This window comes from Tachypleus tridentatus, chromosome 13 (assembly GCF_004210375.1).
Source record: "Tachypleus tridentatus isolate NWPU-2018 chromosome 13, ASM421037v1, whole genome shotgun sequence".
NCBI lineage: Eukaryota > Metazoa > Arthropoda > Merostomata > Xiphosura > Limulidae > Tachypleus > Tachypleus tridentatus.
In genome coordinates, this window is record NC_134837.1 from 60,921,221 (window position 1) to 60,946,632 (window position 25,412).

Sequence of the window (25,412 nt, forward strand, 5' to 3'; positions counted from 1 at the left end):
CATTTGTTGAAGAAGGTGAAATAAAATAATTTTCAAGTAATTATTATAAACTAGTTTAAAACATGCTTGTTGTACAGTACTAATCTTACAGTTACAACTAAGTTGGAAAAATAAGACTTGTGTAATATAGTGTACAATCCATTCCTCTTTTCTCAAGTAAAATATTCAGAACTTTAAAAACTTCAAAAAAGTAACTTATCATTGTGTTCTCCAGTATGTATGTTTCCACAGTTAGTCTACAAGAGATAAATAGTTACCTCTTGATGTGAACAAATCATAAATTCATGAACAATGTCTGAAAATTTATATTTTCTTATTAGTTTTCACAAATACAATAATTACTACTATTATTTTCTATTAAATTTCTATTTTGAACAATGTAAAGGTTGGAAATGATATGCTTATTTATATCTTTACATGTCACTTCTTTGTGGCAACAGCAGCTTGGGCAGCTTTCTTGGCTTTCACCATCTCTACCAGTTCCTGCAAGCACACAGACAAATCAAATGAAAAGATCCTAAATATAATGAATAACAAACTATGTGTCTGAGAGAAATATTTCTGTAAATCAATTAAAATAAAAAGATAACTTTAGGTTATTAAAAATGCTGTGTTGAATAAAACAGAATAATGTCTGGTTCTATCAGGCAGCTTTCGCAACATACACAAGCTTGTATTGTCATTATTTTAGTAGTGAAATACATTTTACCATTAACTGGTTGTAGGTAGTCATGTTACATAAGGTAAAAATTATAAAACAAGAGTAATGTGCCTCTAACACTTTCAACACACTTAAAACATTATAATATGTAGTGAAATAAAATAGGGGAACTTCATTAACTGAAAGAAATATGTGAAATAAAGTTTCACTTCATAAAACACCAACAGTTACCTTCATTCCTCATGTTACTTAATTTCCATTTAGACAAGTCATTAAAGTTTAAACTTTAAAAATCTACTTCTCTCAACATTATGAATAAATTCCTTCTGTTTAAAATACATAAAATAAAATACCAGTTGTTGTGTTCGAAAATCTTCGTACTTTTTTCTCCAATAACTTATCAACTCACATATTGTGTGTTTTATACAACAGCATTTGAATACTTTTAAAGTCCAGTAACTGTGACGTTAAAAATGTGACTACAAATTTGTTTCGACTGGATAGTTAAATGTAAGACAAGTTACAAAACTTAAGTAATGTTTCTTTTTTTTTTAATATTTGAATTTGTAAATTTTAATATTAATATTTATCAGCAGAACATAATTTGTTTCAAAAGTGTGGCAAATGGATTTCATATTTATTCCTTTATGTCATTATTATTTGTCTGAAAGTTACTATTAATGCTATCACCAACATTTGGATTATATGATCTAACAAGACATACTAACAAATCTTGTCTTTCTATGCACCCATGAGAAACAATGTTACTCACCATTATATCAAATATAGAATACAACATAGTTATAAAAAACATCACAACTGTTCATATCTTTAAATGTTTCAGTTTAAAAACCTTCTCCAAACAAATAAAGTGAAAGATGTACTGAAGGCAGTTATTGATACATATACACAAAATTAAATAAGATAGATATAAAAAATACTTCTACTCACTATTAACTTATCCAATTTTGAAACAGCAATGTGATATTTTCCATGAATTATGTGTATGTGACATAAAATATATGTTTTCCTGACAACTCTTATATTGAATAACTTCCCAATAACCACAAAATAATTTTACAGAGGTTAGGAAGGCTGGCATATTCCAATAATTTCCTCAAATTGGAGTATTAAGATCTAGAATGAGGAAAAGCCACAACATAAGATTGTTAATACACACTAGCACCAACAATCTTGAAAGGAATGAAATAAGTCCTACACAGTATAAATACAATCTGTATCCAATTAAAAACTATCACTTTGAATACTACTATTAGACTCTAGAAAAATGTAATAAAAGAAATGTTTATTATTGGAGATGAAAGATCCAACAAACATCAACATATCTCCTAGCTCTGATACCAAAATCTGTCGAAATATCAAAATGTCTTACAACATTGCTGGAACTTTCTTTGGCATTTCTAAAAGACTGGATAGAAATGCTTATCAGATATATTAATCTTCAGACAAAAATTCATGTTCTTTACAAAACATTTATAGGCCACTGATATTCCAACATAGAGGTTTACATAATTATATTTTTATGCTTATGAGTAATGAATTCAGGTGAGTGTTGAAACTGTATATAATTTTTATGGAAGACAAATATTTGTTTAACGCACACAACTGGAAAGCAGAAACTTCAAGTCATTATTCTAGATTTAAATTCCCACAAAATCAACTTAATATATGATTATTTAAACTTGGAAATGCAAAACTTTTCTAAAAGTAAATGAGGAACCATCTTAACAATAGTGTTTATCAGTAAGAAGCTTCCCTAACACAGTGTTTACCAATGAGACACCCTACTGAGGGCAGTGCTTATCTGTAAAACCATCCTATAGCTAGCGTTTATCAGTAAAACCATCCAACCTAAGGACAGAGTTTATCATCTCATGTATTCATTCAAAGTTCCAGGTATTCTTTACAAATCTAGTAATTTTAGTGTTGATGTTCCAAGATGAACTTTGGCAGAATTTGAGAATACTTTATTTAACTTAGCAGTTTCTTTTTAGAGTCTACCAGTTTGCATGTAAAGAAAATATAGAACTGTACAAAAGTGATAGGACAAGAGTATAGTTTATCATTCTTTCCATTTTATAAAACTAATTCTTTCATGCCATTGGAGAATGTAAATTTCAATACCATGGTAATGTTTCACTGGGTCCATGTTGACAACTGAATGAGTCAGGGTGAGAATACTTACCATTCTTTAGAATTCTTATGTACTTGAGAATTTTCAGGTTTGGTTTGGTTTTCTGAATTTCATGCAAAGCTACACAAGGGCTATCTAGCTGTCCCCTAATGTAGCAGTGTAAGACTAAAAGAATGGTTGGTTGTTTTAAATAGCATTAAAAACCAATAACCCTTAAAAAACTAAAACCATTTGTAAGGTGGGCAGTGTCACTATCACCAACGACAGCATCAGAAATAAACCTGTGGACAAAACATGTCTAAAATGGTGCAGTCTTTGAAAGTCGTGATGACAGCATGACAGTAAAATGTGGACTACTGTGGCCTACATGTCACACAGACAACACATTAATGCATCAGTTCCAGATAAAAGAAAACAATGATTTAAAAAACTGTGACCAATGAGTAGTCTAGTTAGGAGAACTTTCTCTTTCCGATCTTTATGGAAACAAATCGGCCAAAGTCCACTAGAGGGTTTTATCTGGAAAAACTTGTTTTCACGTTGCTCACTCCAAGTCAACTGCTAACTGGTACGGAGTAGGGCCTTAAATAAAGGACCATAATCCATGTATGGAACAGGCACAGCAATGATAGTGCCAGAGCAGAGAGACTTAGCTGCAGTATCAGTGAGCTCGTTCCCATGAATACCAACATGGTCTGGTATCCAGAAGAACTGGATAAAAGTAGATGTTAATGAGACATTGATTTTGAATATCTGCAAGAACAGGGTGTGAACTAATGTGAAGCAATTCCCAGAGCCAATAGAAAACTGAGCAAGTCAGTATAAATAGTACAATTCAAGTATTGCTTAGCTTCTATGTGATCTAGGGCAAAAGAAATGGCACAGAGTTCAGCAGTGAATGCAGAAACTGTAGAGGGGATTCTATGCACAACCATCAACCCACAACAAACCATGGCAGTGCCCACAGTCATCTGATCGTGAACCATCTGTATAAATGGGAATGAAGGCTGGGTTGAAAGATGTTCAGCAAATAAAAGATGGAACTTACAATTGGGACCATCCACTTTTTCTAAGATGACTCAAAGTAAGGTCACACTTAAGTATAGTTATAGGCCATGGTGGGATGGGCTAACCAGTAGATATAACAATGTCATCCAAGGACAGACCCAATTCATCCAACTGCACCTTGATACAAAGGCCAAAAGCAACAATGGCAGATCATCTGTTCTGAAAAATTATGACCCACTGAGGAAGGAAAACACAACCTCAAGTTGGATGTTGTGGTAAGTACTGAAGTTTTGAAGCATACAGTAAAGACAGTTGCAAACAGCAAAGGTATAGAGGAAGTTCATGGTACTCTGTGTACAAACTCTGGACTGGGGATGTGCAAAAAGCTCCAGTGCAGAGACAAAGCCCCTGATGATGAACAGGGTCCAGCATCTTCAAGGCTGTGGTCCTGGCAGAGCCACAGACCAGAGACCCATAGTCCAGTTTCGATGTAATGAGAGCATAATATATCTTTAGCATAGAACATCAATCTGCTCCCCAAAAGGTGGAAGAGAGGACACGGAGGACATTAGGTGCCCTTGTACACTTGACTCGTAGCTGCTTGATATGTGGTTATGGTCAAAGATAAGCCCCAAGAATTTTGCCTCAGGAAGCACAACTTCACCAACACAGAGTACAAGATTGGGGTGAATACCCCATTAGCAGCAACAGTGCATGTAAACGGTTTTAGAAAGAGAGAGAAGTTAAAACCATTTGCTATGGTCTACTTCAATAAACGATTGAGGACAGTCTGTAGCTTCCGCTCAATATACTTCATGTTCAACGACTGACACAAGATGTATAAATTGTCAACATAGAGCCCATTTGCAACAGTAAGAGGAAGTTGGTCAGTGATGGCATTAATCTTTATATTGAAAAGTGTGACACTCAAAACACAGCACTGAGAGATTTTAAATTTCTGTAGAAAAAAACAGGAAAGTGTTGAACTCTTTTGTCAACAAATAGAGGGATTGATTGTAACATTATAACATTACCATTGCTGAAATGGTGAGCATGTTTGGTGTGACAAAGATTCAAACCTGCAACCCTCAGTCAAGTGCCTTAATCACCTGACACTGCCTGGCTTAACTAGTTGCTGAACTCAAGCTATTCCATTAAGTTTTTGTTTTATTAAAAATGCAGAATAATAAAAGTTTGATGCTTAACTTGTGGTTTACCTTCCACTGATTTTGAAAATAGCCTGAAATCTAATTTTGGCTTTGTCCTAACACTTTTGCTCAGTACTGTACATAGGTGTTTTCACATCACAAATGACTAGCTACGAAAAAAAGAAAAAACAGTTAGTGAATCACCTGTGACAAAATATCACTTTATATTTTTACCTTATATCTCTTCATACATTCTTTTTTGCTACGGCCAGGAACACACACTGCAATTCTGTCCCAACGGTCAGGTGTGGATGCTGGATAGGTCTTTAAAGCTTGTTCTAACAGTTTCTGTTCCTCTCCTGTCCAGGGAACAACTCCTTGCTGCTCTGCTGGAGCTACATAACAGATTTATCAAGAAGACAGCATCAAATTTCCCACACATCACCAAAATGTGAAATATAAAAAGGGATTGTATAAACAAGTGTTCATACACTTAGTTAAAACACCAGATGTTTCAAGGGTGAGATGACAAAATTTTAAGGACCAAAATGCAATATTCTACACAAACATAGTAATGCACATTTAGAACTAAACTTCTAGTCAATAAAATATAAAACCATCAAGTACACTAAAACTTAGGTACCTGCATTATTATTTTAAAATAAAAAACTAGCAATGTTTATAAATAATATTTGCATTAAGCTTAAAATAAAGATCTCCAAAAGTTATCAAACTCACAAATTATCATAAATTCAGAAAATTAGCTACCACCTTATAAACTTTAAAAAATCCTATTATCTTCAATAATCTTAAGAATAATGTATTGTTAACCATATTATAAGGTTATATAATCATTGGATAAGAACAGGAAAAACCTAAGATCTTGTTTCACACAACTACTGTCAAAATTAACAAAACAAGATGCTTAAGCTTGTTAGTCATTACCATTAAAGGAAAAATGAATTTTCCTTAGGCCTATCTCCAGGTTATTACAATTAAAAAGTGACAGAAAGAATAGATTAGCATAAAGTTGTTTGTATTTTTCATGAAAAAAACCATTCACAATCAAAAGTTACTTTTATTTAAACAAAAGTAAAGTTAATCTTTTTTTTTTTCTGGAACTTTTCAAGACTTAGAAAGTTAATTTCAAAAATCCACAACTTTCAAAACTTGCACTCACTTTTTATTATCTATTCTATTTTATATTTTCTAAACATCTGTTTTTCCTATCTAACTAAAAGTTAAAACTCTATAGTAACACTGTAACACTTAAGTACCACCAACTCCTGAATTTGTGTAAAACAAAATAAAAAAAAAAAAACTTTTTTCTTCTTACAATTTAATTTTACAGGACCACCCCTATCACAAATATATTTACGTTATTAAGATTAACAATAATTGGTATAATTCATCACATGCTCAAACTTGCCCAGTAATATTAATAGTAAAGAAGATGACAGCTATTGTTGACCATCAACGTGTTTTTGTAATGTCATATCAAAAGAGGATAATTCAAATAACTTTCCATTATAATATTCTGAAGCAGCTCAATCTTTGCTTGCAATAAATTAATTTATATTAGCATTCTTTTAATTCATGTTACAGAGCTAATACACTGTTTTTTATGATACACTAACCTAATTTCCTCAAATTTAATGTTAAAGAATCTGACTACCCTTCAATAAAAACTATTTTATTCTCTAACTACTTGCTATGAGAATTCTGTGGTCTGACAAAATCATAACATAAAACACCATTGTTTCTGCACTTACATTCAAATCTTTCAGATGGTGCAGATTCATCGCTGATAACTGTTGGTTTTTGGGATTTTTCAAGTTTTTCATATGCTTTTCGGTTAACTTCTTCTTTCAGATTGGTGTCTGGATTACAAAAATTACAATTTTGGAGTAGGAACATATATTTGAAACTTTTCTCAGTGCTGATTGAAGTATTGAACTTGTATTAAAGACTGACTTTTTCTTTAACTAAGACTTCATTGAGTGCCAGATGAACCAAATCTAAAAAATTATTTTTTCTACAGTGGTTCCACTCTGTCAAAAATTGACAGTACAGACTTCTATACACAACAGAGAACTCTCCCAACCATTTATTAGGCAAGTTCTAAGCTCTAAAAAATTATATTACAACAATAATCACACAATCCATATTTAAAGGTTAATAAACTTTTGCCAAAACAATGGTAAACATCTAGTGTAACCTTCTATTTATCTAGAAGTGTTAACACAGTTCCAGAGTAACCTATATCAGATAAATGAAGGTAACCTTGCAAATACACAAGATGAATCAAGATCTCACACTAAAAAAATGTTTAATGATGTATAACTCTAATGAGTCAGTTAATAATTTTGGTTTAATGCAAATAAATGTAGTGAATGAAAACTATGACTGTGACTTGAAATTTTTGTGACATATCACCTTGTTTTTGCAAGTTCTTGGCCTTTGCTAACACTTCTTTGGCTGTTCTCTGTAGACCAGTTACAGAGTGTTGAGTCACAAAAGCAGCAACAACTTCCCACCTGTGATAAAGCAAAAAAAAGTACTGTATAATGTGTGTTATTTCTAGACAACACAGTGTCCTGTTAAAATGAAAAGGAATTTAATATGTGTGTGTGTGTGTGTGTGTGTGTGTATATATATATATCCTGAACAACAAGTTAGATGTGTATATTAAATGCAGGTTTATTCATTAAGGCTACAGGAAAACAAACCTGTCATATTACATTAATACATCACTTAGGTTAAGCCTAATTGGTTCAGTAAATATCTACACTTAAGAGCAGCTGAATATGATTACATTTAAACCTAATGAACAGTATACACATATAAAAAGGTATAATTTATGAAATTTCATAAGCAGAATACATAACTGATATAAATACAGTATTTTCAACACAAGTCCAAGAACATTAAAGTATGGAATATGAGAAACATATTACAATATAATGTTTTAATGTAAAAAGTAATAAATCTAAGATTCATTTACCAACAATAAAGTATATATACATGTAAAAAGGCTTAATAACATACACTGAAAATTTAAATAGGAAAAAAACTAGCATGATCTGTACAGGTATATCTAAATAAAATTTCAAAAATAGATATTCAATTTTCATTAACCAAGTTTTCTGGGTCCCATTATAAAAATGTATGAATTTTAATTTCCTGTGTCCTGTTGTGTAAAAAAAAACAGTATTTACCCTTAATTAATGCTTGAAATCTGAGAACCCTCATTCTTATCTTCAGTTTAATTATTTGTTGATTGCAACACTACTATTTTCCTTGTTACCTACTCCAGGTAGAAAAGTTTTATTCTGGTGTAATTACTATTTACTTGTTATCTGCTCCAAGTAGAGAAGTTTTATTCCCATATATTCACTATCTACTTGTTATTTGCTACAAGTAGAAAACTTTATTCCCATGTAATCACTATTTCCTTGTTACTTATTCCAAGTAGAAAAGTTTATTCACATGTAATCACTATTTCTTTGTTATCTGCTCCAAGTGGAGAAGTTTATCCCCATGTAATCACTATTTACTTGTTATCTGCTCCAAGTGGAGAAGTTTATTCCCATGTAATCACTATTTCCTTGTTACCTACTCCAAGTAGAAAAGTTTTATTCTCATGTAATCACTATTAACTTGTTATCTGCTCCAAGTAGAGAAGTTTTATTATCATGTAATTAATATTTACCTGTTATTTGCTCACAATAGATAAGTTTTATTACCATATTATCACTATTTACCTGTTACTAGTCCCAGCAGGAAAAAGATTGACAGCCTTCACTAGTAACTGCAAATCATCGTGAGACCACTGTTTACCACTAACCGATTCAGAACATGTATTAGAAGATTTTTGGACAGCTGCAGCTAATTCTTTTTTTTCTTTAGCAATTTGATCATTGAGAGACTTAACCTGCAGGAATAAAAGTATTTATATCTAAGATATGTAAACTTATCTGTTGATTGATTTATTTATTTTTTGGTACCATAACATCCAACACACAGAATAATTCAGTTTTGTGATTATGAGCTATCTTTATGCAATCTACACAAAATAAACATGCTAAGTACAAAATTTTTATCATTCCTTCAACAAAACGTATATTTTTTGTCTTACTTCTGAAAGAAATGCTTCTTTTCCTTGTTGTTCATCACCTTCCTGAAGGACCTCATTAAGTGCCTGAATTCTGAAAACAAAATTGACAACAGTTTTTATAAATCAGTGAATAGAACCTGAGTAAGAAGAACAAAGTGTTAAACCCAAAATATGAGCATGTAACGCATTTCTTTGTTCTTGTCCTTTTAAAACCAAATCCATCAAGGCAAAAACAAAATAATAGCATGTGCACTAAATTACTGGTTTAGATATATTTATCACTTAGATCTATTACATTTTAAGACAGAACAAAAAAATGAATTTTATCACTGTATATCATTTTTGTTGTTTAGGATAAAACAGTAATAAATATTGTGTGTTGGTCATTGTAAAGATCTTTTATTCAAACTAACATTTTCATTGTGACAGACAATATAGCAACATGAAGAAAGCAAAATCATATACTAATTCACACTGACTGTTTGTAAAAATACCTGAAAGTTTTGGAGGTAGCAGAGGCAGATGTAGCAGGTTGGATGTGGAGTATCATTCCTTATCTATGTGACACAGACCCCTATCATTATTTATTTGAGGTACAGTGGGAGCCTGAGATATTTAGTCAGGAGTGATGGGGATCTAGAAATAAGGTATTGAGCTCATTTCTTGGATTTGATTCTGTATTTGTTCCCTTCAAGATCTGTGGGACACCATTTTTAAATCTCTGCTTGAGCCCACTCACAAATTTACAGGACCAAAATTTTGACATATGCTTAGGTACCATAGACAGATGCCAAACAGGGGTTTTCTTGGATACAGATGTCCTGGGGTAGCTACAGAAGCAATTAGAGATAAATGGAGGACCTTAATCTTACCAAGATGAGTCTTAAATGTCTTCCTATGGTCATAGATCAAAAGCCATGTCATCACATTTGCAGACTTACATTCAAAATTTTATTGAACAACAATTCTATGAATGTATATCATTAAATATGGTATCAAACTGTACATTATAATTCAACATTTAGTATTACAGAATAGTGAATTTCTTAATTTTAAACATTAAAAAGCATTTGAATATCAATTTTTGTGTGTCATGTGGTACGTTGAATGCAGCATTGGTTCAGATTAGATGTTTACAACGTCCATATACAAAAGCCGATAGTTTCTTACAAGTTAGGAGTTCAAATTACCAATATTGACAAGCTATAATATAAAATACAAACATCCTATTTTTTCTACTTGTTGAGGTATTCCTATCCTTAGTGAATCAAACAGTGGTCCTGCCCACCTCTTTCTATTTTTGCCTATGCACGCCTACTTCTGTCTATGACATATAACTAACCAATTGAAAGCTCAGAATGTTCCCCTTATAGTTTTCTCAGGTTTTGCAAAGTATTTATGTGGGAAACCCTTTCATTTTACTGTAAATTCAAGTGGTGAGGCTTTAGTGAGCTCAAAAAATCATATTTTATTAAAACTAAATCTAAATACAGATTAGCTACTAAACATGATAAATTATTGTGGAATTCTTCAGTACTATATAGCAATTTATCATTTTTTGTTATTTCAAAATTCATATATAAAACCTAAAAAAACTGTTTTATTTTACACACTTCACGGGTGAAAGTTGATATGGCTTAGCAAATTACAGTAAGCTCCAAACAAGCACAAAGTTCATAACTGTTTTCTTTACTTGTTTATTTATTATTCTATGTTTTAAGAAAAAAATCTGAAATTTAAGGACTTATTAATAAACAGTAATAATGTATATGAATATATAATGCATTATAACAAAAATGTGACTGTATTATACAAAGTACTGGTCTATCAGAACACAGCCAATACAGATCACACTGTAAAGGCCAGTTTTATATTATTGGGTACAGTAATATAAGTCATTTAACTTCTGTAATGTTAGTCAGACACTGCTGAAAGGTCAATAAATATAAATAATAAATTTTTCTTTATGTAAAATCTTGCAAGATTTAATCGATTTATGCTAAATATTTGTAGTTTTGTGTTATAATTTGTTGTTATTCTAGAACAAAAAAACAGTTAATTTTTGTTATTTTGTTTTTTAGCTGTTATTTTCACTGTAGTATCTTTGTTCAGATTTGATAGATTCAGCTGACCTCATAGCCAACAATTTCTAAAACAAGTTTGATAATTACTTGAAGGATATTAAGAGGTTATAGAGTTTTGCATGGGAAAACTGATAACCTTCTGATGCATAACAATAGCTTTTTTAGTCTTAACATCTACTAACTATTATAATTAAGCAGGCTTAAATATCTTAAAATAATTACCATAGCAACTTGATCTAAACTTGGCAATAGCAAATTTCAATCTGTATGTCAAATAATATCTCTGTTAGGAACAATACAGAATTATACGTCACTTAGTAAATTAAAACTTTGTTTTTCTATTGGTTATAAATGATGTAATAGCAAATTTCAGATAATTACCTGCAACATGTAAAAGAGAGGACATGGTGGGGGGAGTAGCAAGTAGCCCTAACTTTCTACTTTATAATAAAAATGACTATGTCACAGTAATATCTATGCAATAATAGGTACTTTATGTTAAACTCAAGACACCATTAGTAAATGAGTAAGCAGGAAAAACAAATGTCACATTACACTGACAAAAGAAAACAGAGAACTCATTTAAATATTTTAATTTAAACTTAAGAAATTAAACCTTGATATGATAACTAGGTTTTGATGCTAGGTTTACTTTTATAGATCATTAACTTTCTCAATATGTGCTTGGTCAATCTGACCAGCTTCGCAAATTCTTTGTACTCTTTCAAAGTCTATATAGATTTGATACTACCAACTTTTAGTTATGTATATCTCCACAAAATTTGGAAGTCTTTCAGTAAACAATGCAAGTCTTTCACATACACAAAATATTTTCAGTGAAGTAGTTTTAATAAACTAAAAAAGATTTGTTAATGAATATACTGAGTACTGGTTTAGAATAGTCCACGTACAAAGTGATTTTAAGATTAAAAAACTTTTCTTCATGTCAAAAAATCTCATTTTTCATTTGTGTAATTTCTAAAACCTATTAAATACATTTCAAGTGTTTGTTTTCAGTAAAACTTAAATAATTTATCTGTTATTTTCTCTACCCTAGCTCTATATAAGGTTGGTCAATTTGACTGACTTCATAACCATCAAAAAAGAAATTGAAATAAATCTAAATTACCCTCTTTTTCTTTCTAGAATGATTTGAAATGTAACATGAAACTACATGTATCTTAAACGGCTTTATATTTGTGACACTATACATCTATTTATAATTACATTTCATTGCTCTTTGAACTGTGTCTAGCTACTATTTATGTCATTATAAGTTGTAATTCACTTGGAGAACATGCAGTTCACATCACACCATCAATTACATTACACAGGTTACACCTAGCTGCTTGAAATGAAATACTTTTATTATATTATTAATACTTATTTTGCTTAATCTAAACTTAATTATCCTAAAGAGATCTCTATTTTTACATGTATTTAATGTAATAATATATATATAAAGAATAGCCATGAAAAACAAAAAATACTTACCCATGTTGTATTCTTTTCTTTTTATTTTTAACTGTGAACTATCAGTGACACTTAAACCTACTTATTTTTTTAATAATCATAAAATACTGAAACTCTTGCTTATATCTTTGATAGTGAAAAAGCTTTATCATGTGATATGAACCTCCCAACTTTGTAAAATTTTTATCCTGTGTGCATTTAATTTGCAACAGGGGTCATGATTTACCCATTTTGCTTCTGATTCCCATCACAAAGAACTTTACTTTTCTCCATTTGAATATTATTAAAGTTGTAAATTAACTGTTCACTAGATGGAAGTGTGTGTTATTAAGATAGGCCTTAAACACAGAACAAAGCTCTAAGAATGAAACATAATGTTTTCTGGTGGTAGTAAAGCACAAAATAATTTAATTAAACAATGCACCAAAGAACATGGAATAATAACATGCAAAAACAGAGAATTTCCTCTAACTACCTCAGTTTTCCTGGCACTCTAACTATGCAACAAAAACCATAACAAATTCATCCAAGTCAGTCATATCTTCTCCACATGAAAAAAGCTTTTACTGAAAGAGAAATTGAGGACTCTCTGTTCAGAACACAACATAATATAATAGATCATTCAATAGATGAAAATGTTGGCTTTCTATTATAGATAATACACAACTAAAGGTGAAAGAGAACTATTAAAAAATCCTGTAAGAAAGATTGTGACAGGTTGGTGTAGCAAGAGGGTCTGATTTTCTATTGATGGTTCTGTAACAAAACAAAATTGATAGCTATAACAATTGTGGTTAGTCTGAGCAATGGCAATTTTATAGTGGGTAATTAACATTGAATTTTGGATTTACTGGAGGGATGGTGAATAAAACAGAGAAAATGGGATGGCTACAGAAAATTTTCTTACACTAAAGAAAATTCAGGAATTTTAAAAAAAATATTGACTTATAAAATTAAAACATAAAACATGTATACTAATAAAACATGAATTATTAGCTATGATTTAATGCTATACAAATTGGTATACCGTCAACAAAAACTAATTTAATAACGTTTTAACGTATTCCACTAAAACCTCATGACGTGTTCAGAAAATGATGCCTGGGGAGATGGTGTGAATACAGTAAATTAACTACATAAAAGTCATGAATCATAAATTCTTGAATTCATAGCCTAAGTGTATTAGCTCACACATCACCTTTCTAATGCCAGTAGTTTAGACAGTTTATCTACATTTTGCAGGTTTAACACTCTTTCTTCTTCATTCACAGCAAAGTACCCGTATTTTTCACAAAGCTGTTGCAAAGTCTTTCTTTCTTTTTTTGTCAGTTTTTTTAAAGCTTCTTTTTCTTTCTTCTCTTTCTCTCTCTGAAATAAACAAATTAAATAATAATTGGAAGGCTTGAGAACAGTAAAAGAAGCATAAATTAATCAGTTACAAAATGAGTTTGAATAAACTGTATCCTGCTAAGATCTTACAATAACAACTTTTCAGGTAGCATACCACACAGTGGCCATTAAAAAATTTATAATTCAAAGTTGTATATTATCGAAGTTTATAATTACTAATTTCAAAAAGAAATATTTATATATATATTCTCAAACTTCACATTTGTATGTCAAGTGATGCATTGTCCCATTCAATTTTTCTTTATAAATTTTCTCTATTCTTTTTTCATTGCTTTCTGTGTCCAGCAAATTAGAAATAGAAACTAAGGAAATAGACATGCCAGGATATAAAATGTGAACCTAATACCTCTCCAAATCGCTGAGGCATAAATAAAATTATTACACCCATCAGTGAAGTTCCTCCCATCTTATCACAACTTTTAGCAAATTTATATACATCATGCATCTTTATCAGAAGACATCAGTTTTCTGGCTAATAGAATCTTATATAATTATTTCTTTTTGTCAAACAGATCACTTAAATGTGACTGTTATTTTTCAGCTCCAAACAAAAAATAAGAATTGAACTTACTTATAGCTTAGTTAATTTAGAGCAGGCATTGTGAGATCCTATTCTAATACATTTTATTGTGTTCTGAAATAAGATACTTAAGAGCTAATAAAGTTTTTATTTCAAGAATTAACTCAGAAATAAAAGTAAGGTCAGACACAATTCCTGTTTGTATTTGCAACATCACGAGCTACACACATTGCTCACAGAGTTCATAAAATGCACTAAATTACGATTTATTGCTGTTTTACATAAAAATTAGTGTCCAAATGAATAAAAATTAGAGTTATAAAACCATAAAATTTAAACATACAGCTGTGAAAAGATTAACAGTTGAAACTGTGAAGACCATTAACTCCAGCAAAATGATCAGTTTACACACAAAAAAGTATTGTACATTTTGTTTATGATTTTCATCTTTTTGTGTCAATGTAGATAAATTATTTTACTTTAGTCACTGATTTAGTGGAGAAAATAACAGATTAAATGTAGTTTTATCAAAAAAAACTTTTGATATTAACTTAGGAGGTCATAGTGGTCTTGCATATAAACACTGTAAAATGTGAAAAAGTATTTTATTCTCAAGATAAAAACCTTGCACTGAGACTAATCAAGGCTGATGCAGACTAATTCAGTAAAAGTTTGTAAATTCACACAAATACTTTATTAAAATAACTGATTTTTCATTATACAACAGACATGTAATATTTATTATATGTTCTCCTAATTTCATGAAGGTACATACAATAAATTAAAAATCATAGTAAACACTACTATGTACAGCTTAATACTTTGAAGCATACAAGCAACATAAACAGAATTTTTATTAAACTAGTTTTCATTACCTTAGATGTTTCACGTTTTGTAAGTTGAATAAATCAAGGCAGTAGTTAATTGAATCTAAAATACATCTCTAAATCAAAAAAGGGCAGTTAGTTTCTATGCAATACTTTTAAAACTAAACCTAGTATAAATTTTTACTTCTTAAAACTTTATTACACTTTGTATTATTTATTGTAAGAAATTATCACAGTTTGTTACTCACACCAGCAACTGATCTTTATACAGGCCTTTATTACTAATTTTCACAAGAAATACTAAAACAGTATATTTTTTGAATAAAAAATCCCACAATGATAAATTGTACAGGATATCACACAAAATGTCAACACCTGATACACAGGGTGTTTGGAAAGTCACTGTGCACTTATATATTTATTAACAGACAAAACTGCACAGTGACTTTCCAAACACCCTGTAGATGACCTTTAACCTTAAAAGACTCACCTGTATTCTTGCTTCCTCCTCTTCTCTTTCTTTTGCTTTTTTCTCAGCTTCTAAGGTTTCTTGACGCCTCTGTAACATAGAAATTATTCTACAAGTGTCTCCATTTTCAAATATTTTCATCTTAATTAAGGACTATTCATTCTTTAAACAGTTGATTAACCTTATTTTCTTTTTAATCTATGTGATAACACCACATGATACATTTGACAGAGCACTAAAGAAAATGTTTCACCACAAGTACTGCCAAAATGAGAAGTGATAGTTACATATAGTACACAAAGGGTATCACATGCATTAGATGTGTGCATGAGGCATGTCTATAGGTGAAAGATTTTTGCATGATAATTTGTATACATGAATCAGTTAAACCATGTGAAGAGAAAGGGTATGTAGGAAAAAATATTTTGTGGTGTGTGAAAAACATTTTGCAAATAGAAGGCAGCATCAAATGAAAATAGCTACGTATGTGAGAAGTAACGTACACTGTCGAAATAACAATTTATGATAATAATAATCCAGTTTTATAATGCTTAAACTTTTCAAATGAACATTAATTACTTCTTCACTTACCATTTTGTATATGAAAATAATTTTAATAGATCTCCTTAAATTTACTAATATATCAATTTCTGAAAGATATTAACCCTATCACAACTAGTACAACCTTTCAGGATTTGATTGCACACTTGCATGCCAGATTTCAAGTTTGAGTAAAAAGAATACTTTTATCATTTTGTAATCTTCATTCACTGTATATAATTTTCAAAGATAAATGAAAAAAAAAGTCCAATTTTCATCCTTCTGCAGCCAATGAGGGATCTAAGTTATTGTTTTAAAATTTTTCTGTCCATCCCAAAATACAGGCTTAAACTTCCTAATTAACAATCATTCCTTGAGAATATGATGGCTCAAGTTTTATGTCTCATGAAATTTTACATCTCTGTTAGTGGTTTTACTTGAATCGCCTTTTGCTTCCACCCCTTTTATAATGTCACATTGTGTGGTCTGAACAACTACCACTGTAGTACAGCTTTGTAAACAGCTACAATAAACATTTAAGTATGACTGCACAGAGCAGACAAGCTACTTATGTCAGTTAGATTAAACATAATAAGGTAAACAGTAATTTATGGTTTCTTGATAGGATGTCAAACATCAACTACTACAGAGATTAAAGAAGAAATAAAAGAATGGAGGCAGTTAAGAAAGTAAACTTTAAATTGAAAATTACTTAGTTGCCTCAATGTTTTTTTTTTGGTTACAAGTCATAAAACAATTTGACAATGTCTTTAGTTTTCAAGTTCAACCAAGTAACTAACATCAAATGAATATATAGTAATATATTTGATATCCTAATTATGCTGTAACACAACACTTGCAAAACAATATTATTCTGATGATTGTTAAAAGCATGTCAAAGCAGTCTTGAGAATTTCAAATTTTAATGTATTTTGTCTTATTAATGAGTTTTGTTTTTTTTATAAGCTTTGATGAAACTGCAATGGTGAAATGTAGATTAAATAACTCAGTTGTGGAAAGTGTCTAAAATTCTCCACTGTACACTATAAAGTGTGAAAAACAACAAAATAATCAAGTTCATACTGACTGGATATATAAAATGGAAAATTCTAATCAACAATAACAAAAACTGAAATTCAAAAATGAAACCAAGTATGTTTAATACTTTATCCCAAAAAATGTCTCACAATAACCTTTGCAATATTTTGCAATATGTAAATTATTAGAAACACCAAATCTAATTATTTTATTTTTTACAGCCAAAGTTAAACATTACTCTGAGGTCTTGAAACCAGGTTTCCTGCAGCTTGGTTCTAGCATGAGAAGAAAATTTAAAAAATTTAATATTTGTATTTTTAATAATTAAATCATATTTCACAATAATGTGTTTAACAACACAATGATATACCTAAGGGAAAATAAAATACTAATATCATTAACCTTTATTTACTTTATAAAAAATTTTTATTTTTGAATATTCTTACTAATGCTGAACACGTTATACTTACCATTTATTATATTGGTGATTTAATAAAAATACCAATAATTTATTTGAAATGTTTGATAATGCAGAGTACTAACTGTATGAAAGATAATAGCTCATTATTTGAATTTATACAATGGTTTTGTAAAGTTCATTTGCCACCATGTGGTCCTAAAATTTCAACATAACAATCGCAATGTGTGAACTTTTATTTTTTTCATTACATCAAAGTGTCTACCCCCAAGACAAATGAATTTGAACTACAAAAATGAAACCTGACCACAGAAAATAACCTAAAAATAACAGCATATCAGAGAGATCTTTATTTAGGGCTACTCTCGCCAAACTGGTTGTATCATCCTATACATTCAATTCTTAGGTAGATAAAAACGTAAAAAAAACATAGGGTATAAATTTTACTTCTATCACTACGATAGCTTTAAGATATGTACAACCTAAAAAATTATACATATTTACACACACATACATAATAAGACAGTGCATGATATGGTCTAATTTGGCCAAATGGCTATGAACTGTTCTGTGCTTAGGTTACATAGTTAGAATACATTTGCTCACTCTTTCTTCTTCCTCCACTTTAGCTCTTGCTGCTTCCTGTTTAGCTCTTTTCTGAGCAAGTTTCCTCTGTTTTTCTTCTTCTTTGAATTTCTGAATTCGAGGATCACAGGCATAAGCACTGTCTGAAAATAATAAAATATAGATTTCATAAAATACCAAAACTCATTCTATCACACATAAAACTATTCATTTTATGATAGTGTTTATCTTCCAAAAATCAACTTTTATGGCTTAAAAACCTTATTAAATGTGAAAATAATCATTAAAATGTAAATACATTTTGTTTTGGTTGGTTTGTTGGTTTGGCATTTTATGGTACAAAGCAACTAGATTATCTGCACCAAACATCTGGTAAAAATTTAAAATTAAACTTATTAAAATTCATAAAGAGAAATTAAAGTAACAACAAAACAAGGTTTAATTTTTGAATTAAAAACATTAATAGCATTAAATCCAATTTTTATATCTAGATTATGGGAGAGAAAGAAACTACAGTAATACAAGTTGTAAAGGACTTTCTGTAGCATAATTTTAATTATCATAACTCGCCAGGATGACTAATGAGCAAGTTAAAACATCAGCGTTAATTACCTGAAGTTGGCCTTTCCAGACCTGGGTTTGAGCTATTTGATGTTACAGCCATTTTCTAATTTCAAATTGAACTAGTTGTACTTTTATTTCTTAAAAGGGAATCACATTAAAAAGATTAATGGCCTTTAAAAAACTAAAAACATTTGTAAGGTGGACAGTGTCAACATCACCAATGACACTGTCTAATGTTATAGGATAAACCTTGGGACAAAACATGTTTAAAATGGTGCCATCATTAAGAGTTATAACAACAAGAAAGTAAAATGTGGCTTATTGTAACCTAAATGTCACACAGACAACATATTGGTGTATCAGTTCCAGATAAAAGAAAACAATGCATAATCTAGTTGGGACAACTCCCTCTTTCCAATCCTTAAGGAAGCAAAACAGCCAAAGTCCAATAGTGGGTTTTTATTTGGAAAAGCTTGTTTTCACATTGCTAACTCCAAGTCGACTGCCAACTAGCACGGACCCGAGCCTTGAATACAGAACCATAGTTCATGTATGGAACAGGCACAACAGTGATAGTGCCAAAGCAGATAGATTTAGCTGCAGTGTCAGCAAGCCCATTCCTATGAATACAAATGTGGCCTGGTATCCAGAAAAACTGGATAGAAGTAGATGTTAAGGAGAAATGGGCCAGTAGGTTTGAAATATCAGCAAGAACAGGGCTAGCAATAATGTGAAGTGATTCCAGGGTCAGTAGAGAACTAAGCGAGTCAGTATAAATAGTGCAATTTGACTACTGCTTAGCTTCTATGTGATCCAGGGTAAGAGAAATGACGAACAGTTCAGCAGTGAACACAGAAACTGTACAGGGAATTCTGTGTGCAACCACCAAACCAAAACACAACCAACCATGGCAGAGCCTACAAAGCCACCTGATTTCAAACCATCCATATAAATAGGAATGAGAAGGATGATTTGAAAGATGTTCAGCCAATAACAGATGGTACTTCCAATCGGGAGTATCTGTTTTTCTCAGATGACTTAAAGAAAGGTCATATTTGGGGATTGTAATAAGCCATGGTGGGATAGGCTGACTAGTGAATACAGCAATGTTATCCACAGACAGACCCAATTCATCCAACTGCGCCTGGATATGAAGGCCAAAACGAACAATGGCAGATTATCTGTTCTGATAAAGCATGGCCCATGTGGGATGCTGGGTCAAGGATCGAACTTCTGAAGCAACTGGATAGAAGTAGATGTTAAGGAGAAATGGGCCAGTAGGTTTGAAATATCAGCAGTAAAATACAGGGCTAGCATCAGTCTGCTCCCAAAGTGGTGAAGTGATTCCAGGGTCAGTAGAGAACTTCAGAATTCAGGATCAGGGTGAATACCCCATCGAAGACAAAAGTGTATGCAAACAGTTTTAAAGAGAAGTTAAAATCGTTTGCTGTGGTCCACTTTAGTAAATGATTGAGGACAGCCTGTAGCTGCTGCTCAAAAAACTTCATGTTCAACGACTGATATGAGACATGAAAATCATCAACATAGAGCCCATCAGGTGGTCCATGGTGGACTCTCAAAACACAGCCCTGAGCAACTCCAAGCTTGGATTTGCTTATGACCATGGAACCCATTCCTCCACTGGGTAGGTGATAGGAGGTTGTTTGATTCAAGGAACCAAACAAGACAAGCATTAACCGTCCTCTCTAAGGTCTTACAGAGATAGCTCATCAAAGCAATTGGATAGAGCTTTGAAGGAATCTTGGGAACCTTCCCAGGATTAAAGAAATGTAGAACAATAGTCTAGTGCCAGGCATCAGGAAAAATATTCACCTGCCAGATCCAGTTAAAAACAATCAGAAGTATAGCAAGGGAAGCAGGAGATATATAGCACAGCACCTCGTTGTGTACATCATCAGGTCCAACCGATGTACTGCCAGACCGATGAAGGGCCAGTTTGAGTTATACCAGTGTAAAAGGGCAATTGTAGTCATTGAGACAATCAGCTCAAAAAATAAAAGAGATGATCGCTCTGCTCAAGTCTTCATGGCTAAAGATGTGAAGGATGAAGCAAAAGTGATAGATATCCAGCAAAAGCTTTCACCTGGACTATCAGCAATGCTCTGGGTATCAGCTACTTCCTGGCCATCAGAGAGCAAGAACAAAAGGGGGACAGAATTATATTGCCCACTGACTTTCCAAAACTTGTTCCATATGACTTTGGAACTGGTGACAGAAGATATGCTGGTTGTGAACTTTATCCAAGATTCCTTCTGACTTTGACATCTTACCTGCCAAGCACGTGCACGACCTACTGGGAAGAGTTGCAATCTGAGAGTGTGGGATACCTATGAAAAGTATCCTAGGCCTGTTTTTGAGCCTTCCATGCCATGTGGCAGGTAGGATGCTCCCACAGATGAGGATATCATGGAAAATTTGTCAAGGTTTTAGAAATACATTGACCAGCTGCCTGTATAATACAGTTAATCACTGCTGCCATGCAGTCATCTACTGATGGCAAACAGACGTTGGTAGGATCAAGTTCTGCGAGAGCAGTGAAAGAGAGTCAGTTGGCTTGATCCAGCTTCCACCAGGGCACGCAAATCAGGGTAGCATTGACTATGGCCAGTCTCTCTCAAAATTATAGGAAAATGGTCACTGTCTCATTGGTTATTGTCTACCCTCCATGAAAAGTGGGAGAACAGTGAAGGGGAGCAAGTCTTCCAGGATTAAACAGTGAAATGGCAACTGTTCAAAGAGAGCATCAAGTGCTGGTTGATCATTGGTCTCTTCAGGAGACAAGTAGAGAGAACAAACAGTGATGGAATGACCAAAGGAAACATGGATGGCTAAAGCCTCCAAGGGTGTCTCAAATGGCAAAGACAGGGTGGGAACATGCTGATCAACCAATAGTGCCACCCCTCCATGCACTCGTCCATCACACATCCTGTCATTTCTGTACAATGGAACTGTCAAAGTTTACATTCTAATCTGGATGACGTCAAAGCTCTGATTGCTTCCCACCATCCTGTATGTCTTTTCTTACAAGAAATATTTCTGAAATCTGCTGATACAGTCACCTTTCAGCAGTTTCTTTGTACAGAAATGATGTGGCCATTTTTATATATGTCCAGGCAAACTGGGTGGAGAGCCCTTTTGTTTTCAACCATGTCTTTTCCTTAATTTTCTTCATTCAAGGGAGGTCTGTTGACCTCTGTGAATCCTGCCCTAGGTCAATTGGGCAGATTTTTGTCATTAGAAGAGGATTCCAGCAAAGATTTTGTTTTGAATTTTGTGCAGAACTACATGAGAGCTACCTATGATAGCCATTTCTAATTTGGTAGTATAAGACTAAAAGGTAGGTAGCTAGTCATCAACATCCACTGCCAACTCTTGGGCTACTCTTTTACCAATAAATAGTTGGATTGACCGTCACATTATAATGCTCTCACGGCTGAAAGGGTAAGCACGTTTGGTGTGATGGGGATTTGAACCCATGACCTTCACATTACAAATTGAGTGCCTTAACCACCTGGCCATGCTGGAATTAAATAGCAGGCACAAATAGCAAATATATCTAAATCATAAGTTTAGTTTCTTTACTAAGATCTTAAATAATCACACACAAACATTAAAGTCTGTACAATCAGTGATCATCAACTAAGCAACACCAAAAACATATTTCACATTTCTAAAATGAAATCAAACCTAAACCTTTGTTCCTAGTTTATTTTTTGAATATTCATTTACTATGCAAAGGTTTTACAAAATTTAATTATGAAACTATTCCTAGGTTTTCCTACTCACCAACAAGTTGTCGAATTCGAGACATTTCTTCTTTTTTTCTCCTTTGCCTTGCTGCTTTATTTTGTTTTTCTATCCACCTTCGTTCTTCACGACTGAAACAGAACATTATAAGATTTTTTTTCTTTTTCCCCAGTTGTACCTTACAATAACAGTTTCTTGACTTTATGCTTTTTTAACTAGTAACTCTTGCTAATTTATTGTAGAAACTAGCAACTTTCTAAAGGTTAAAAATCTTAACATTTTCTAATAAAAAGTGAAACATTATTCAAAATTATTTATGTCAATATAAAGCCACATTGGGTGACCTGAGGTGTCCACCACAGGCAATCAACTTGATTTTAGTATTGACTTACTGGTGAACATTATTCAAAAACAATACATTCATTCTTAATTAGACTTTCACTTTATAACTTAATATATTAAATGTGCAATCTAACTAAACATAAAATTAATGTTTTTTTAATGATATTAAATATGCAAATTTATAGAATGTCTGTTTACCTTTTTAAAACACAAAACAGTATAGTTGGTCTAAATTCTACATAATGTTATGGCTTTATGTGATGTAATAATGAACAAAATTTTCTAAGCATAACACTGCACCTCGTAAATATCTGTATGAGGTTTATGCAATACAAAGTTCCCTACCTAAACGTTAGCACAATCTGATTACATATATATAATCTGTGTTCATTCTACTACTACAGAAGTTACAAGTTGGAAGATGAAGTCAAACCACATGATATCAGTTGGCCTCTGTATACTTTACATAGGTTTTGAAAAGGAATCTTATAATGCCACATTATCCTTACAATAGTGTAACATCATGTTTTCTAAAGAGTAAAATAAAATATGCCCACCTTAGAAGTGTCTTCTGTCTAACATTCTACTGAGTGTTAAGAATGGCATCACATTTTATTTCTACCTTGAATTTACTGATAAATTACAAAGTGTAATTAAAAATATTAAGTTCTTGTAATATAAGTGTATGTAGGGAAAATAGTAGTATATATTTGATAAACTAGGTAAAGATCATTTCACAGAAAAGAATGCTCAGTCCTTGTGGTTATTTCATCTGTTATTCTGTTCATCCAATACTTATCAATTTTCAGTAACCATCCTTCAATTACTTCATAAAAAAAATACCATTATACTAATTAAAGAATTCCACCAACATGTATCCTGTAGTGTGTCTCTGTAAATGAAATTTCTGTTTGAGCTACCTGTGAATGTTTTCTTGAAATACAAGCTATTAACATATTTCTTTAAGTATTAACTTTTCACTATGGTCCCCAAACTAGAAGTTTACTGACTACTAGTGTTTGGTATGTATAATTCAATAATCCAATCCATGCTTTCAAGACATTTGACTGTTTCATGTTTAGCTCAAGTTCTTGCTTATCTTATCAAACAATTAACTAGAAATTTATTAGTGTTGATAGTTCCTTTGTTATTTTTTTACTTATGTCTTACTTTTCTCCTTTCTCCTTCTCTTCTTCATCTAAGTAAGAGAACTCCCGCCAAGAATCAAAGTCATACCTGCATAGAAGTGACAATATTTATTATACCATCAAAATGAATATATTGAATACAAGTAGAATTCAAGCATAATAAATAAATAAAAGTTTTATAAGAGATATGTTAAACGAAAACATTACTGAATCTTGTTACATGCATATATTACATAATACACAAGACAATAAGAAGTAAAATTATGTCTTCAGAAATACTATATCAAATATTTGTGGTATGCACAAGCATTTATTACACTGAAAATGGGTCATTCTCATATCTCAACCAAGTGCTAGGTTAATAGTCAGAGAGTTGACTATTAACTCATTATAGCAAAGGAACAAAAATATATAACCTTTACAACCTATTCAATCCAAAATTGTTTCTAGCAGCAGAAACAAAATCATACAATGAAAACACTCAAACCCACTAAAAATACTTGTATTTCCTCTCTCATATTAATTATGCATTATACCACATGCACTTTGTCATCATATGCATAAAAGAATATAAGTAGCTAATGAGTGTGGAGGTTAATGAATCAGGAATATAGGAGCCTAGGCCATAATATCTAATTATAAAACACTTCAATAAAGTTCCTCAAAAGATATTATTTTCCTATAATGAAAATATATTTCTCCTCTGTCTTGCTACTTCAACATTCATATGTTCAGTGCTGTCATCTACATGTAAAATTTTTTTCACGTACCATAATCCTTAAACCCCCACATACTACATAATCAATGCAGATTACCTGTGTCTCATGTGTAAATCATCATACAACAGCCCACACCAATAAGAGTGCAACACACCCTATTACCACATGTGGCTCCCTCTATTTGATGCTACTGAACTATCACTTCAAGATCAAGCAGAAAAGAAACCACTAGTTTTCAGTGGGAAGAAAGGGTAAGAAGTGTATATATATATTTTCAGTATAGAAAAATAATAACTTTTGATGTGGTACATTACCTCCTTTCACGTGTATAGCTAGTATCCCACACTGAATAGGTGGAGGATCCAATGCAAGGAATAGAAATAAGTATTCTTTGAAAGAGTCAAATAACACCTATGAA

The 25,412-nt window shown here is 31.8% G+C and overlaps 1 protein-coding gene across 1 annotated transcript in view; it reads right to left on the reverse strand.

Moving 5' to 3' along the window:
* Positions 1–287: 287 nt before the first annotated feature.
* The window catches only part of LOC143240724 (dnaJ homolog subfamily C member 2), a 47,794-nt gene continuing 22,669 nt past the window's right edge, over positions 288–25,412 (reverse strand). Inside the window, exons 8-18 of the mRNA XM_076483654.1 lie at positions 24,298–24,363; positions 22,825–22,916; positions 18,475–18,596; positions 15,894–15,962; positions 13,845–14,014; positions 9,111–9,180; positions 8,737–8,906; positions 7,409–7,509; positions 6,745–6,852; positions 5,207–5,367; positions 288–483 (exon numbers count right to left, since the gene is read on the reverse strand). Of these exons, the coding sequence (XP_076339769.1) occupies positions 421–483; positions 5,207–5,367; positions 6,745–6,852; positions 7,409–7,509; positions 8,737–8,906; positions 9,111–9,180; positions 13,845–14,014; positions 15,894–15,962; positions 18,475–18,596; positions 22,825–22,916; positions 24,298–24,363 (1,192 nt within the window). The 3' untranslated portion in view covers positions 288–420. The remainder of the gene's footprint in view (positions 484–5,206; positions 5,368–6,744; positions 6,853–7,408; positions 7,510–8,736; positions 8,907–9,110; positions 9,181–13,844; positions 14,015–15,893; positions 15,963–18,474; positions 18,597–22,824; positions 22,917–24,297; positions 24,364–25,412) is intronic.